Source organism: Larimichthys crocea, chromosome XIII, assembly GCF_000972845.2.
Source record: "Larimichthys crocea isolate SSNF chromosome XIII, L_crocea_2.0, whole genome shotgun sequence".
In the NCBI taxonomy this organism is placed as follows: domain Eukaryota; kingdom Metazoa; phylum Chordata; class Actinopteri; family Sciaenidae; genus Larimichthys; species Larimichthys crocea.
The window spans coordinates 14,423,404-14,440,118 of NC_040023.1; the positions used below are offsets into that span (position 1 = coordinate 14,423,404).

Here is a 16,715-nt window from a genome sequence, read left to right on the forward strand (position 1 = left end):
TTGTGTCTTCAGATTCCTGTTTTTTTCCTCCACGGACGAGGACATGGTTTCACTCCTTTTCCTCCCCCAGCTCTGGCAATAATAGAGGCTGGTGCACCCTTAAAGAGAAGAAAAGAAGAGAGACTCTAGTGTCCATAGTGTTGACAAAGACTCAAAGAAACAGTAGAAGTTTACTCATATTTCTTACTTTCATTTGAGCTCTCCTTCCTCCCTCGTACTCGCCTCCTCTCTGCAATCTCTTGGCCAAATATCATCACATATATGTTGTGCCTGAACTCCCTGTTCATGATCTGGTAGATTAAAGGGTTGATCATGCAGTGGGACTTGGCGAAGATAGCAGGAATCAAGGTGACTAAAGGTGGGAGAGAGGAGGACGGCTGTGGGCTCCTGAACATAGAGTCACTCGGGCTGGCGAAGGAGGCTGAACTGTCATTGTTCATTTCACTCCACTTGTTCTCATGATTGTAATAGATTTGTCTGTAGTATTCTGTCGCAGTCGAGTTGAGCATTGAGGGGATGTCCAGGATATTTGGAGCATTTGGAGAGTATGAGGCCAGACCAGTGGACTCCTCCACCACAGTCTGAAAAGTGCCTTCTTGGTCATCTCTGGGAATGAGCGCAGAGATCAGGGACACAGTGGCATAGGGCATCCAGGCCAAGAGGAAGGTGGAGCATATCACAGCAGCCATCTAAATTAAACATTAAGTTTAGGGTTTTTTTTCCCATGCAGGATGTGTATCAAAGATGACTCTCACTAGGGTTTACCTTTGCAAGTCTCAGATCTTTGCTTGTATGACTGACAGAGGAGGACGATATAGATGCCAGAGTGCGATTAGATCTGTAGACCTGAAAACAGAAGCAACAGTTAATGCTGCTTTACTTTATTCCTATGACAACATATATAAAACTCCCATAGTTTTTGTCAGCTGCACATCCTTGCCACCTCAACACGTGATTAGAGGAAGATGTCCAGTCTGGCTCCAGGATTCCCAATTTGTGAGTTGTTTTTCTCACAGTCTGTGATTTGATATGGCCACTGTATCTCTCATGTTTGTCTACTGATGGAGCAATAATGGTAAACTGGGAATCTGAGCCACTCAGATTGGGACTGGGCCAGGTTTAGCAGCTTGTATTTATTTTTACAAACTCATATTGTATGTCAACTATTGTCCAGTTACACCAGAGATAACTGTGATTTGTTTGGACAGTTCAAGGCAGCACAGGCAGCACAGCCAGCAGAGGGTTTGTTTTCCTTTTATCTTTATATTAGACAGGTTGCTAGATCTGTCACTGATTTGAACATACTCACAGGCTGTTATTCTTTTGTAGCACCTCTACATTGTTGATTATATCTACCCAATTTCAGTTTGTCAAGCAACCTGGAAAAAACTTAATTGCCAAACTCCAAGAGACTTTATGTAGCATCTATTTCCCTTACAGACAAAGGTTGTAATTATTGACAGTGTAATTAGAGGACAGAGTTTCCAGGTCTGAAAATTAAAGCTTTCTAACTTGATTTATTACAACCTTTTTCATGAGTTTATCGTCTCATTTGCTAGTTTAAAGTCTTCTTGGTATAATAGATCTATGGTAAAATAGATGAGAAATATGCTGTGCTTTAGATTAAGGCTACCTTTGTGATTGACAAAGCATTCTCCATCCAGCACATGAAACTCAGATCAAATTTTTTTAAGATAATTTTTTTGGCCTTTTATGCCTTTATTGATAGTACAGCTGAAGATAGACAGGAAGCAGAGAGAGGGAGAGCGAGACACAGTAAATTAGCCGTCCGATGCGGGATTCGACTATGGCCACCACACACGAGGCAGCGGCTTAACCCACTACGCCACCGACTGCCCCACTCAGATCAAATTTTAAAACTTTGCTGATCAAATATAAATAAAATTTGGTCACTGCATTGCAGATTTCCCGCCCCAAATGTTTTTAGAAACACCTTACAGTGTTTAGCTGTAATATGTTTATAACTAGGCAGGCCAAACTCAAGGGTGATGTCATGGTAGGTTTACACTTGGTGCTTAAGGTATGTTTATCTTAAAGAAATTTGCAATTCATACAATTCATAGCTACAGACCGACTGACACATGATGAATGTGTGGCCTTTGTATCTTCTGAGCATCTGGGTCAATAGGGACTTTTCATTGGTTGTTTGGTAATACCCTGAGTCCCTGAGGAGGCAGTGGTATGGATTGCTGTCTGCCTTTTTCAGGACTATAAATAGGGGGTGCCAAAGTATATGTCATATTCTCTACATAGTGGCTTTAAATTAGTGACTAATGTGTCAAAATAAAAGTATTACAGACACAGCTTTGGTGTCATAAAGCAGCAGCAGGTGTCCTCACCGTCAGCAGGATGGCCAAATATGAAGTGACGATAGTGAGGGTGGGAAATCCAAAGCATAATATCAAGATGAGGAAAATATAGATTCTGTCATTTGGGGACGACCTCATTCTCCACCTTGAAGATACAGACAAACTCATTAACTCATACATGTTTGTCAGCAAATGCATGAAGAATACATGCACAACATAGATGTCTGCAGACTTTAGTGTATGTAAACAGTAGTAGGGCAGGATGAGATTACCAGTTGATGGTGCAGCTGGTCCCATAAGGTTCTGGTCCATAACTTCCAAAGCCAAAAGCAGGCAGTGTGGCCCAGAACAATGTGTAAACCCACACCAGTGCTATGGACAAACACACGTGGCGCCTTTCAATCCATTGACCTAGACAGGCAAGAAGGATGCAAACCAATTAATGAATTATTTAAGCTGTAAGGTTCATGTTAATAATGTGCACTCAACCTTGTGGGAACTCTTGACATTTTCTTGAAACATTAGCAAACATCAAGCTGTTGGCCTTTAGGGACCACCAAATGGCTTCGAATCAATACTTTAGTAAAAGAAAAAACAGGGTTTCCTACAGAGAATGTAAGTAAGGGTTGTGTTAAATTCTAGTTTTTTGAAGTGAGAAATTTATCAATAAAGAGACTGAAGGGGGTTGAGATTGCAGTCATGTCTGTGGTCAAACTTGCCATATCTTAAGCAGCAGATTTTGAGGCAACGGTCCAAAGAGATGAGACAGGTGGTGAGCAGAGACCCGATGCCAAACACAAAGCCCTGGATGCCGTACCAAAGACACCCTGTCTCCCCAAACACCCAGGCATGACACAGGCTGACAGAGGAAAGAGAGAAGGGCTTGATAGATTATCACCTTCTGTCTCTGACAAATGACTGCTGGTCTGTCAGGGCCATCGTGCCTAAATTAATGCCTGGCTGCTTATTGGTTGATAGCTGTACCTGGAAGTGATGAAAAATGGCGCCCCCAAGAGGCTGAAGCCAAAATCGCAGACAGCCAGGTTGATGGTCATGAGCTCTGGAGGTCTGAGCTTCTTTCTTTTCCTACAATAGACTAACAACACTGTGCCATTCCCCAACACTGATGAGATACCTGCAGGCAGAGACATAGTGAAGTAAAGAGAAGAACATGTAGCTGAAGAATGTCGTTTAAATGTGGTCTTTAAAACCTACAAATACCAGTTGGGCTTGATTACGTGACGTAGGCCGATGTAAAGAGGATTTCTTAGTTGTTTAGCTGGATGAAGGGCGTTTGGTCTTTTGTGTTGACTAAAGAAGTAAACATATCAGGCTAACAACACTCCTAATCTTTGAGTTTGCAAAATATTCCCATTCAAATGTGCCTTTAGGTATGTTTGAAGATATCATATCTAAGGTATACTATATTATATATGCTATGTTTGCTTGTTGCAAAGCTCCATTGAAGTAACTACAGCACATTCATTGTAATACAGACACAGTTTATGATTATTAAAAAACATTTTTATGGTTGAAGCTCACACCTAACTTTGTTTATCACTTTATATATAATGTGGCATATTTGGTATGTTTGGAAACTCATGCCCTTTATTAGAATTTAAAATAAGTTTCATCCTGTTTGTGAATCTGTGGACCTGATTCTGGTTCTCTTCCCAAAAATTAACCTGATTGGCTTAATGATAATAGCATCCTTTTGCTTACCTGTGAAGGTGAGGAAGACAGCAACAGCCAGGTCTGCAGAGGGGGACAGTTGGGAGAGGAACAGTGGGTGAATGGACGAGAGGACAAACCAGGAGTCCCACTGTGAACCATTCTCTCCCATGGATGTGCTGCACTGAACCACTTATGGATGACCCTGTTTAATAGCCACAGGGGGAAAAACAGGAACTTTTCTTTCAATCGTTTGTGCCTGCAGGACTTAAACTTAAATCTCTAATGATCCCAGCAGGTAGTCAGCTGAGTCTCATGAGGGACGGGGTACAAAAAAGATGAAAGAAGACAGTCACATTAGGACAACATTGAAAACTGAACATAACATAGGTTTGTGATATTATCAAAATCTCTTCAAAGTGGAATACCTCTACACTGTGCAATATTTTCTTCTGAAAAATACACATTTAAAAACAAGCATCACTACTCACCTTCCTCTTGTCTGTCTGTCTCTTCCTGTGGGCTCTCAGTTGATCTTTGGAGGAAAGGATCTTCGCTTATATTGTCATATCATCTTAATCTGAACCCTCCTCCTGTAAATCCATGTGGCATTTCTCTGAAGAGCTGGAGAAAAAACAAGCTGTTGGCAATCTGTGTTAGAAATGGTCAACAGTGTGTATGAGCGAGAGAAACAGGGAGATAATAAAGAAAGGGGGTGGAGGGTATTTGAGGACGTATAACCTCCAATCCCGCCCTGAATCACCTCTCCAGCTATCCACTGAATCCATAGTATCCCTCCAGATCCACACATCCATCACTTGGGTCTTTATAGACCACTTTAATTTTCATAATCATTGTTGTCACACAAAGGAATGAAGACAGAGAAAATAAATTTGAATACATTTTATATGAGCCTTCATACATGTAGTACATATTCTGAGCTAATCAGGTGTTATCCATTATGTGATGTTGATGCTTAATGACACTGACAACTGATGTTGTACATGGCGTGTAGAATGTATATCTCACTGAGCTCGGTCATGTGGTCATTATAAATGATGGATTGATTCACTGATTGATTATCGATTGTGGTTTCAATAGCGCAGGTCAAAACAAGGGTAGATATGTCAGACATTTCTAAATGAATATGTGCTTCAAGGTTAATTTGTATTTGATTTTAAATTGAACTCAATGATTAATCTGATATGAACACACATATGGTATTTCTGCATCCAATAACTGTATGACTGTTATTGTAAAGGCAGTAGTCTCATTAATGTTTATAATTCTACATTTTGTTTTGATCTGACAGAAATAAACATTTTTGCTGTTTCAAACATTTGGGAGCAATTCACATAATGATTTTAATTAATTCAATGAAAATGCCCCAACATTCTACTCTGATTCTATTATTGGGCATATTCCTGTATGATTAATCTTTCTGATTTAAAGTCGGCTGAGCTCATGTCTCATCCTCAAGCAGCTCCCTTCTATCATGTCCAGTAAAAGTGACAAATACAGATAAATAAAATTCTCATATTGAACCACTGTAGTGGGCTTTTGTCAGGTTTTGTTAGCCATGCTACAGTACTCTCTCAGATGGACCGCATATTAACAAGATTTAAAAAAAGTAGAAAGGGAAATGGATTATGTGACTCTTCTATAAAAGCGACATGGTTGTGTAAGAATCAATTTGAGAGGCCAAACATGCAGTAATTACCCGCCACACTCCTCCACCTAATTAAGAGGTGTATTCCCACAGGAGGGAATGGATGAGATATATAGACAGATACTGCTTGTGTTTGCTAAAGATTACTGACCCATGAAAGAACCCGGTTACCATATATCAGCTTTAATCCCACTAGAGTAGGTTTTTTATAAATTTACTCTGAGCGAAGACAAGAGAGAAAGACACTGTGAATCTCACAAAACAGAGGACTTTATTCCACCTCTGACTGCAGTACTTCAGCACCACAGACAGACTCTCACACAAGAACAGAAGAGGGAATTTAAACAGATACAAAAGTAATTGGTCACCAATTTAAATCTTTTTGCTCTCTGTGGGAGTTCCCCTCAGGCAGCTAATGGGGGTCGACTATCTGAAGGCACCAGGCAGAGTCATAGATAATACAACGTCTTATTGCAAATGTATAACTCTGGTAGCAGGACAATGTGGGTGATGTGGCATAGTGCAACAGTTGATTGGCTTGTTTGGTTTACTCCTTGGCAGCCATGTGAACCATCAGGTCACAGACACGGTTGCTGTATCCGAACTCGTTGTCATACCTGTTATGAAGCATAAAATTATTTTTTTAAAAGTCAGTATGCATCATCATGGAGATAGACATGAGGCACTGAATGTGAATGAAAGGCATACCATGAGACCAGCTTGACAAAGTGCTCGTTGAGGGCGATGCCAGCGCCAGCATCAAAGATGGAGGAGTGACAGTCACTGTTGAAATCTGTGGAGACGACCTGCAGGAGAGCAAAGAGAAGACGCCACATTAACCAGAATAATGATCAACAAAAGCAGTTTAGAGATCAGAGATGACAGACACAGACCTGGTCCTCTGTGTATGCCAGAATGCCCTTCATGGGTCCATCAGCTGCAGCCTTCACAACCTTCTTGATGTCGTCGTATTTGGCCTGTTAAAAGAGCTCAAATTTAGTAATCACATTAAATTATTACATAAATGTTCATTAAATGTTTCAAAGTCTGGTGTTATTCAAAATTCTTATCATCTACCATTAAAAAGACCAAACCCATGATTAATCTTAATACTTCGTCTTCCCTGCCCTTTCTGTAACACTGAACATGCTTCAACCCTTTTGGTTCCTACCAGAGACATAAATGAATATACAGTATACGGTAAGTAAGACCAAAACCAAACAGGTGATGTAACATTGACAGACATGAAATTGCATATGTAACCGTGAGACAGGCTTTACGTTAAAAAGACCCAGACCAAGGGTCGGGAACAAGTGCAAGCTGTAGGTTCATGTAGTGATAAATTCTTGTTTGGATATGATGGTAAAAATGCTTTTCTTTTATACAAATGAAATCAAATAATAATTTCATAGGTGATTTTGGTCTTTTAAAGGAGTTTGTGGACAGTAAAAATATCAAATATTACCAGACCTCTGTAAAAAAAAAATTATGAATTTGCTTCTAGTTTGTGGTCACTCACGGGTTTCTCCAGACGGACTGTCAGGTCAACCACTGACACGTTGGGGGTGGGGACACGGAAGGCCATGCCGGTCAGCTTGCTGTAAAAAGAAAGACATTCAGTAGATGAATGTTACAAGCTAAATTCACAAGAGTTGGTGCCACCCTGATCATGTAATAACGTACTGTACTTAAATTTAATTATTGCACTTATAAAGATGATGGACCTGCTCTCTATGAAAAGTGTCTGTTATGATTTGGTGTCATTTAAATAAAGTTTAACTAAAAAGTCATGTCAAGTCATGCATTTTTGGCACTGGCACTGACCCGTTGAGCTCAGGGATGACTTTGCCGACAGCTTTGGCAGCACCAGTAGAGGCGGGGATGATGTTCTGGCTGGCACCACGGCCGTCCCTCCACAGCTTGCCGGAAGGACCATCCACAGTCTTCTGGGTGGCAGTGATGGCATGAACTGTGCTCTGATAGACACAGGGAGGGAGGAAGGATGATGATGATGATTAAATATGGCTTAAACCACCCTTAACCCCACCCCTAACTTTCTAATGTCATGTTGGTGTTTTGGGCTGTTAATTTGGTTTTAGTGGCTGCTTAGTGTCTCTGTTCCCAGAGTCTTAATCCTCACCATCAGGCCCTCAACGATGCCAAAGTTGTCATGAATGACCTTGGCCAGGGGGGCCAGGCAGTTGGTTGTGCAGGAAGCATTGCTACAGGGAGGCAAATTGAGAGAATCAGGATTTTTAAAAGACAAGGGTGGAGATAAATGTCAATTTGAACTTAAATACCAATAGACCAAACAGTCATTCTGTCTCTTACCTGACAACTGGGAGGGTGTTTGTGTACTTCTCATGGTTGACACCCATGACGAACATGGGAGCGTCAGCGCTGGGTGCAGAGATGATTACTCTCTTGGCACCACCCTTCAAGTGAGCCTGCAAAGAAATAGTATTTTTTTTTTTTTTAAATCAACGTTTTAGCCTATTGCACAATACGTCATAACTTTTTACATTCATCAAAAGCTTAGCACGGGATTGAGTACATACAGAGGCCTTCTCGATGGTGGTGAACACACCAGTGGACTCCACCACGTACTCTGCACCAGCTTCACCCCATTTGATGTTAGCGGGGTCCCTCCTGCAAACCAAGAGAAAAGAAAATTTGGTGTCACAATAAACGTTTACTCCAGTCTCCCTTTTAATAATGTGTTAGTTTGTCAAATTGTCTGCGAATTTTTTCCTCAATTAGAAGCCTGTTAAGAGCACTCACTCCTGGAAAACAGTGATTTTCTGTCCATCGATGACCAGCTGGTTACCCTCAATCTTGACCTCACCCTTGAAGCGACCATGGGTGGAGTCATACTTGAACATGTAAAGCTAAAGAGGAAATTTAAAAAGACATTAAACATTGATAAAACCATATTATGGCAGCTGACAAGAGCAGAATATTTGAAAATTATAATTTTTTATAGAAAGTAAAAAAGCATTACAAAATGCCTTCATTAGATATTTATGATCATCATCATCATCATCATCATCATCATCATCATCTCCACATATTATATCTGAGTGATTGTCATCTTCCAACTTTTCAAGCCCCTAAAATAACTGGAAAAGCTACCAGTCATCACTAATTTAACCTCAATTTAAAAGCATGTGCCTAATAGCTGCTGTGGATTTCAAACCCTAACAAGCATATTTCATTTACCATGTACTCCAGGTCGATGAAAGGGTCATTGATAGCCACAATCTGCACCTTCTTGGAGGTGAAAGCAGCACGGGTCACCAGACGACCGATGCGGCCGAATCTGAAAAGTGAACAGTGTTGTTTCTTAGTCTGGCCTCTAGATGGTGGCATGATACCATGTAACTCTGACCCAAGTCACTGTCAGTCATGTTTAAGAGTCACAGAGGAATAAAGCTCCAGATGCTTATGAAGTGAAAATAATTAAACACGTGTAAAATTTAACCTCAGCATGGCCTAGATCACATTACTGTTGTGGCCTTTTCCCTTTGTGTGGCATACATAACACCCGAGAAGACCTGAAACCACAGCCGCAGGAAGGCCAAGGTTCAGGAGGAGGGGCAGAGGGAGGTGTGCGTTGCTCTCACACTCCTCTCTGGGGTCTAAAGTCGAAATGAACCTCTAATGTGGTAATCCTAATGACGGCAGTCCACTGTTTGATCAAGCGGCTGAGTTACTTTTTAACTGTGGGTCCAAAATCCTGGCATAGATACTCTGTCCTCAGACACTAGGGGGGGAGGAGCGGAAAGAGGGACAGCGAGATAAAGAAAGGTAGACTTTAACGTCAGATGTGTGTTCAATAACATTTAAGTTACACAGGTCCTCTACTGCTTGCTTCACACAGTGGAAAAACACTCCACTGCTGGGTGGCCCCCATGTTGAAGCCCACATTGTTATCTGCTGAGGGGCAAAGTTCAAAGCACAGTTATTGCCCTCAGACTACTGCATGTGCACAACCTCCATTGCAAAAACATGTTTTCTTCCTCAGCTATTGTATGTAGCCATAATTAAATCACCAATTAATCACAGAGACACTAGTTATCCTGTGTTCAGAGCACAAAGTCGAGACACTTTGGACTCTACATGCAGTGGAAGTCTTTTGAGGTTTGTTACAGCTTCTTATTTGCTTAATATTTCAAACTTAGACAAGTTTAGACTTCTGAAAATTCACTCATTTATGCACATTGAGAGCAATAGCCAATAAAGCTGATGATTTCCTGCAAGAGTCTAGATATTTTCATTTGTGTGACGTGGTTAAATTTTCAGGTAGGTGCAGAAACACTGTTTAGTTGGATTCAAGCTGACACATTACCATTATTCATCATCTTTGTGTACTTAAAACTCCTCTGCCTTTCTAGCTCTTATTTCTGTTTCATGTCATTTCTGTAATTTCTTATTTGTTGAAACTTTTAGCTTCCCAAATCTCATGCACCACAGGCTTTTGTTTACTTTAAATTCATGTGTATCTGGGTGTGTGTGGGTTTTTTTGTATTATTATTTTTTTTATGTCAATGTCTGTGTACATCAGACAAGTTTTGAGACGCATGGATGCCTCATTTTGAAACTGTGTGCACAAATGAGAGGGGTGTGGCATTGTGAGTTTGGGGTGCAGAGAGCACACAGACTGGCCTAATAAGTTTGTCATTTAGTCTTGCTAATTTAAGGGGATTTGGTAATTTTCATCAGGTGATGAGTGAATGAAAACAAGCTCTTACCCATTGATACCGACTTTAACCATTTTGCCTGGGTTGTCTTAGTCCTCTGGAAGGAGAAGAGACAAGAAAAGTAAGAAGACGAGGAACATTGCATCCTGTTAAATATTGACCCAGTATTTATGATGGCATACATTTATGATGCCATATATTAGCTTTCACTTGACGACAGTTTCTAGTATTGTGCATTGAGATAAGCAAAGAGTTTTACAAAGAGTATTAGTCTGATAAGTTATCTGTGGCCACAGTCCCAAGTAAATTTCAATGCAAATCTGCAGACCAGAACTTTCCCACGGTAAATTAAGTGAATATGTTCACCGAAAAGTAATTTTACATCCTCATAAGTAGCAAAAGTTACATTTAAAACAAGACTAACTTCATTTTACTTTAAAATCAGCTCCAATCAAGCCCATTCAGATTGATCCAGGTGATCTGAATGAACTTAGTCATGCAGCCTGTTGCTGAGGCCCTGCAGCTTCCTGATCCTCTATGAATAAACTAATTTCATTGTTATAGGTATTTACCGTTTGTGAGACTCCTCAGTCTGTCTTGCGACTCCGGGTGTGAGTGGGGAAGAGCAAGGTTTAACTGTGTGTTTTTATGATTAACCAGAGTTTAGAGCCACGCCCCCTTGCATAGGTCACTGCTCCTTGCTCCGCCCCCTCTGAATGTCAAGGTCATCAGGCTGCAGAGAGGCATGCAAGCTGGCCTCTCCAACTTCATGTGAATTAAATAACCCAGAAGCTTCTCTCTTATCATCCTATTCCTCCTGCTAATTATAGGCCCAAAACTCTGAAAAATGTTGTTTAGATTTGCATTTTCTCAGCAGAAGTTTCAGTATCATCAAGATTCCTCAAGCTTTAAGTGGTCTAGATATAGATCCTCAGATAGTGGGCTGGAAAAAGAGAGGGGTCCTGCACTGACCTTCTCATAGAGACAGACACAGAGACACAGAGGGGGCAACCCGAGGGATCAAATCTCTGTCTTACTGACTCTGACATTTAATGTCCAAAGACCATGACCCTTCACTTTCAGACTCTCTGTAGCAAAGCTAACCTTCCCTCTCTGCCTCTCCATCTCTTCCAGCTGAGTCTTGGTTACTCAACATTAACACATGACCATCGCACATGTGCAGAGGGGGCGTCTTTGGCCTGTTTGAGTCCATTAACTCAGACGAGTTGTTGCTTTGTCAGGTTATTTAGAAATGACTAACAGAATCTGAGTGCTAAAAACATTTCACTGAAAGACAGTTTCCTTCATTTGAATAAAAGCTGCACCTGACAGATTGTCGTGATACCGTTTATCAAGTCCATTTGAATTCTTTTGTCTGGCAGTAGTGCTGGCATTTGAAAAGAAAGCACTCGGGAGGAAAATATAAAATGTTAACTCTGAATAATGAGAATGTCAATTAAAACCAGGCAGCTATTCAGGTTGAACTGTGTTGTAAATATCCCCCTGGCTGCATACTGGGCCTCACCAGCACACAGTCTTTACAGTGAATTAATACCTTACCCATGGTATGGCATCTTGAGGGTGCAATACATTAAATATCCAATCTGAACAAAGCTGACATTCAGTAACTTCTATTTTACATCAGCAGATGTTGTCAAACATATTTTGCAGCAGGCTGGCAGACATGTTGCTCTGAACCAAACCTTGACAGTGCTGGTGTGTGTTATGGTTGCTGTACTGTGGGCCAGGCATAGCTGAACTACCACAACCCCGAGTGCATGCCAGTCTTGGCCTCTGCTTTGCAGCTTAAGGTCAAAGAGGGGAAGTAAAGGTCAGGCTAAGATTAGACGTTGGCAAGCAAGTCAACACTTGGTCCGTGTTGTACTCAGTACTGTAAATGCAGCCTCATACAGATCACATGTTCTGTCTATATTACAACCGCCAAACTCTACCCACTGTTGGGACGGGAAGTCAGCCACCATTGAATAAAATATCTAAGGGATTATTGTTTTATTTCAGTGGCAATATCTGTAATTATAACACAATTTTACCCCAAATTGCAGCAACATTTTTGGAAATTATTGTCAATTCTCAAAAAATATTTATTTAGTTTTATTAGAAAATGCAGTTGCAACAATATGTATTGCAGTTTGAAGATCTATGCACAATAAGGGTGCACGTGTAAAAAGGGCCTGTCGCTAGATTTCTACAACTTGTGTTACAGTGCAAAGTCCGGAGGGCAACTCTCTGTGGTGAGGAACGAATAATAATGACGGAGTCAGACTGCCATCTAGTGTGCTAAATAGAAACCTGTGTATTTAACTATTAGAATGAATACATGATACACAAACTATATACAGTACAAACTATTCCTAATTCTCGTAGGATCTTTGTATTCCCTGTTGTTGTCCCCTCTTTCTCTTCCACGTTGATTCATAATTGCTGCGTTCAATTCGACAAGCTGAATAGATCCTAACAGCAGATGACAAAACAGTCTCCCCTCAGAGTCCATTTAGTAGCTGTTCCAAAGCTTTCAATCGTATCACATGATCTTCATCTGTAGATAGTCTGCTCAGTTTCCCCTTGGAAATCAAGAAATATCTCCACCGTGTCTTTTTATCTTATGGATGCTGTAAAATAATGTGGTAAAAGAGATCCTGACCCCTGGTGCATTGTGCCAAGTGATGAAGACATTGTGAAAGTGTTTTGCTCAATATCACATCACGTACCGACCCACCCGGCTCTCACTGCAGGAGGTGGATGCTGCTTTCCAGCGGGGAGTGTGCCGAAGAGTTAGTAGGGACAGGTCAGGGCGACTTTTCCACAAATAAATTTGACATTTTTTTCACCTCATTAAACTTGCCAAAGACACACTGCTGCAGAAAATTACAAAGACATTGTGAGTTTCTCAGGGGAAGAGTCAGTAGTAGATTAGAGAGCAGAGTCAGTAAGCTGCCAAGAACACTACTGCCACATTACTGTTGTGTGGGATGTTTCTATGTTCTCCATTTTTACTGGAGACTTTAGGGGAGTTTATTTGTGCTGTGAAACAATGAGAAAATAACGCTTTATTTCTCTGATTCACTGATTTTCCCGTTACCCTCTATATTGCTAACACAGAGCTGTTCCTGTCTCTCAAACAAAGTGACACAAACCAAAGGAAACTTGGGTTTACAAGTGCAAGATGAGTGCAGCATGGTTTATTTCATGTACCCAGCATCTATGTCTAAATTTGGCTTCAGACTATGCTGCAAAATAGTGATACAGAGGTGTTTCCTTTGGTTTGAGTGAATGTGTGTAAACCTGCATGAACTTTGAGTCTGGGGAGGAAGGGGTAGGTGGAGACAACTCTTTTTCTAGTATTGTTTTAGAGTTTGGACCGCAGTACTCATTTTAACCACTAGCTGCCAGTGTTACATATTGCTCCTTTAAAGTGCTCGGAAACAATTCTGACAACTGAGAGAACTGTTGCTGAAAATCATGTCAGATCATTTAGAGAATCTTAGTTTGGTTTCTTCTTCAACACCGACCTTCATGCATTGCCTCTTAATTTAAAATAACTCACCTCTTGTTCTCACACTGGGCACATTGCTGATACAAAGACTACAAAATGTACGATTTATATATACATATTTTATAAATATCAGGTGGAAAATTATGAGATTATCTGACATAGAGGCCAATATATTTATTTCCATTTCCCTGCACAAACGCTACAGTATTTTTGCCCTGGGAAATTGGCTGTAACACCAGAATGAAATCAGTTTTGGACACAGCAGAGGGGATTGGACACCCATACTCCAGAATGATGTGGGAAGAAATGTAACTTCCTCCAACAGCTATTGGAAGATATAACTAAAAACATCATAAAAAACAACAACCCATAAATGTCAGGAGAATTTGAAGCTCCACTTTTAAGGACAAATTGAGATGACGCATGTCAATTCAGAGTCAACAAACTGGGATGTTGACTCTTATAATTATTAATTTATGTGAGCAAAAAAAAAAAAAAAACCCAACAGAGCAGAGCAAATGTCAAATCCATTTATTCATGCAAATCATAAGTAACGTAAAAACAAACAGCAGGAATTACAAGTGCCATCATTTTTGGATATCCACGTCCAGTACACCTGATTTTACACACACACATGATCTCCAGGCCACAAAATGTCTAAACACTTTTACATTTACTGTACACAGACAAAGCTAGAAAAACAAAGTGCCAATTTAATAATAATAATAATAAAAAAAGAAGAAGCTCAACAATCAAAGATGATCATTTGATGTAAACATAGCTCACATGTTCTAATATTCAGTTTAATACGTACACATGGAATAAACTACAGCTGTTAAAACAGCAACAATAGCGTGAAGCGTCTGATCTATGGTACCTACGCAGGATGAAACCACATTGCTGCAAGTCTACACCATACTACATGTAGTAAACACACATGGACACATCCTTCACTGCATGTCAACGCCTTTACATGTGTGTTTTCTTTTAATATACTCTAAGAAGGACATCATCAGTCTTTTTTTTCTTCTCTCCTCTCTACTAACAGCCTAATCCGCTCATGGACCCGATCCGATCCAGTTTCAGCCCAAAGCATCCTCGGTTCCATCCCCTCCTTGACCGGTCCGGTTCTGCTCTCTTCTGATTGGCCAGAGCCCCCTTAAGCAGACGCAGCCAGGGTGTCTCAGCCTGCGTCTGTGCCTCAGCCCATTTGGGGTTTTCTGCCGCTTTGACTCCTGAAGAGAGGGTGGACTGTTCCTCTGGTTGGCTGTTCAACAGGTTCTCCAGGTCGTCCAGGGTCAAAAGGTCATTGTAGCGCTCCAGAAACTGCTCCATAAACTAAAGGAGGGGAAGGAAAGATTCAATTTAATTGTCAGGGAGTGTACGAGGGAGAATAATTTAATAAGTGATACATTTCATTACTCTCCATTCTTTCCTGCTCCTCCTCCCCTCCTCCTGGACTTTTTTCCTATATCCTTCCTCTACTCTGAATCGTCCTCAATCCGTTCTTTTTCTTATTCTTTTCTAGCCCCCCACCACCCCTCCCTCCGTACCTGCACAGCATCAGGAGATGGGTGCAGAGCGCGAGCCTCTGTGATCTCCAGGGGTGTCAGGAGGAGCAGAGTGACACAAAGTAGCACAGGACACAGCATGGCAGCAGAGATGACGGACAGGAAAAACTGGAGCAGAAGGACTGAAAATACACTGGCTGCAAAGCCAAATACATAAATAAAATTATGTGGAGAAAATAAAATCACTTGCAAAAACACTCAAATATATACACAGTGTGAATATGAAATCATGGTTTTGAAAGATCTTTGATTGAAAATGACGTGAGTGATCTTGACGACATAAATTTGTTTAAGCCATCCTCAGTCTGTCTTCAGGATTTGATGGTAAGTAATTTCTTTGTATATTTAACACAGATCAACATTGTACAGATAAGTAATGCAACTGATGTATTTAGGACGTCTAGCCAGATCTAATTTGCAGCTTGCGTCCCTGTTTAGACTTTTAAATCTGGGATTAACAGTCAAAAATAAATGAATAAAATAAAATCAGGAAGCATTTTTTTTTGTGTTTTATATGAAGTTGTCATTATTTAAATGCAAAAACTTTCTGCTGCATTAGTCTGCGTTCTCATTTTAAGGGTCAGTAAATCTTTCCAAAATTACTAATTAGATCGAATCCCTTGCAAAAATGAGAGGCTTTCATTGTTTCAACATCACGTGTTGAGAGTAAAAGAAAAAGCTTTTTTAAATCCGACTTTAACACAAAGTTTTGTTTGTCCTATTATATAATTATACATAGTTTATTTCAGGTGTTAATGCAGCATGCATTGCAGAAATGCTGCTTCTGTAAAACAAATTTGTAGTTTGCTTAAGAAAAATAAAGACTGTATGCAGCTCTGTTTGTGGCTGTAACAAATGTTAATTCAACTTAATTCAAAGACAATCACCCTTTGTTAGGTAACAATTGCAACGCAGATAAAAACTATAAAATAAAGAGTTTTGTTTGAACATCTAACCACCTGAAAGAAAATGTAAGCGTGCTCACCCGATGTTGGTTTTCTCTCAGAGCTCTTGGGTGTCTTCTGCTCTCACAGACTCTTCTCCATCCCCTCTTGTTCTCAGTCTCTTGACTACCTCTCACTTGTTGGCACCTGCTGGGAGCATCACTATCTCACTCGGCTGGCTCCTCCTACTCCTCCTCACTCCGTGATGGAATTGGAAAGGATGATTTTCTTCTTCTTCTTGTGTCTGTCCCCTTGGCAGGAGCTGAATGTTGGGGCATCAGCTGGGATGCTGCAGAGATTTTGTAGAGCCAGAGAC

General features: G+C 40.6%; 4 protein-coding genes across 4 annotated transcripts; all 4 read right to left on the reverse strand.

Annotated features, from left to right (window-relative positions):
- Positions 1-24: 24 nt before the first annotated feature.
- LOC109139943 (uncharacterized) lies at positions 25-2,658 on the reverse strand. The gene is made up of 3 exons (XM_027286482.1): positions 2,361-2,658; positions 766-846; positions 25-689 (listed from the first exon to the last, which is right to left on the reverse strand). Exons 1-3 carry the CDS (start codon positions 2,640-2,642, stop codon positions 171-173), a joined length of 882 nt encoding a protein of 293 aa, XP_027142283.1. The 5' UTR covers positions 2,643-2,658; the 3' UTR covers positions 25-170.
- A 299-nt stretch (positions 2,659-2,957) lies between these two features.
- opn9 (opsin 9) lies at positions 2,958-5,793 on the reverse strand. The gene is made up of 3 exons (XM_027286486.1): positions 4,053-5,793; positions 3,315-3,465; positions 2,958-3,189 (listed from the first exon to the last, which is right to left on the reverse strand). Exons 1-3 carry the CDS (start codon positions 4,171-4,173, stop codon positions 2,994-2,996), a joined length of 468 nt encoding a protein of 155 aa, XP_027142287.1. The 5' UTR covers positions 4,174-5,793; the 3' UTR covers positions 2,958-2,993.
- A 129-nt stretch (positions 5,794-5,922) lies between these two features.
- Positions 5,923-11,055, reverse strand: gapdh (glyceraldehyde-3-phosphate dehydrogenase). The gene is made up of 12 exons (XM_010743420.3): positions 10,943-11,055; positions 10,422-10,467; positions 8,890-8,989; positions 8,452-8,558; positions 8,229-8,319; positions 8,002-8,117; positions 7,811-7,892; positions 7,495-7,646; positions 7,190-7,268; positions 6,564-6,647; positions 6,379-6,476; positions 5,923-6,287 (listed from the first exon to the last, which is right to left on the reverse strand). Exons 2-12 carry the CDS (start codon positions 10,442-10,444, stop codon positions 6,218-6,220), a joined length of 1,002 nt encoding a protein of 333 aa, XP_010741722.1. The 5' UTR covers positions 10,445-10,467; positions 10,943-11,055; the 3' UTR covers positions 5,923-6,217.
- Positions 11,056-14,400: 3,345 nt separating this feature from the next.
- nppcl (natriuretic peptide C-like) lies at positions 14,401-16,688 on the reverse strand. The gene is made up of 3 exons (XM_010743419.3): positions 16,441-16,688; positions 15,438-15,592; positions 14,401-15,222 (listed from the first exon to the last, which is right to left on the reverse strand). The coding sequence occupies exons 2-3, from the start codon at positions 15,534-15,536 to the stop codon at positions 14,926-14,928; spliced, it is 396 nt and encodes a 131-aa protein (XP_010741721.1). The 5' UTR covers positions 15,537-15,592; positions 16,441-16,688; the 3' UTR covers positions 14,401-14,925.
- Between the last annotated feature and the right edge of the window lie 27 nt (positions 16,689-16,715).

Coding starts and splice junctions, on each gene's coding strand:
- gapdh (XM_010743420.3), bottom strand. CDS start 10,444: ATGGTTAAAGTCGGTATCAATGG. Junction 8,990..10,421: donor GTTAAAGTCGGTATCAATGG/GTAAGAGCTTGT, acceptor TTCACTTTTCAG/ATTCGGCCGCATCGGTCGTC. Junction 6,477..6,563: donor TGGCATACACAGAGGACCAG/GTCTGTGTCTGT, acceptor GCTCTCCTGCAG/GTCGTCTCCACAGATTTCAA.
- opn9 (XM_027286486.1), bottom strand. CDS start 4,173: ATGGGAGAGAATGGTTCACAGTGGGACTCCTGGTTTGTCCTCTCGTCC. Junction 3,466..4,052: donor TGTCTTCCTCACCTTCACAG/GTAAGCAAAAGG, acceptor CTCTGCCTGCAG/GTATCTCATCAGTGTTGGGG. Junction 3,190..3,314: donor CCATTTTTCATCACTTCCAG/GTACAGCTATCA, acceptor TTCCTCTGTCAG/CCTGTGTCATGCCTGGGTGT.
- LOC109139943 (XM_027286482.1), bottom strand. CDS start 2,642: ATGGACCAGAACCTTATGGGACCAGCTGCACCATCAACTGGTAATCTC. Junction 847..2,360: donor ATTTGGCCATCCTGCTGACG/GTGAGGACACCT, acceptor TTCTGTTTTCAG/GTCTACAGATCTAATCGCAC. Junction 690..765: donor AAGATCTGAGACTTGCAAAG/GTAAACCCTAGT, acceptor TGTTTAATTTAG/ATGGCTGCTGTGATATGCTC.
- nppcl (XM_010743419.3), bottom strand. CDS start 15,536: ATGCTGTGTCCTGTGCTACTTTGTGTCACTCTGCTCCTCCTGACACCC. Junction 15,223..15,437: donor CATCTCCTGATGCTGTGCAG/GTACGGAGGGAG, acceptor CCCCTCCTTTAG/TTTATGGAGCAGTTTCTGGA.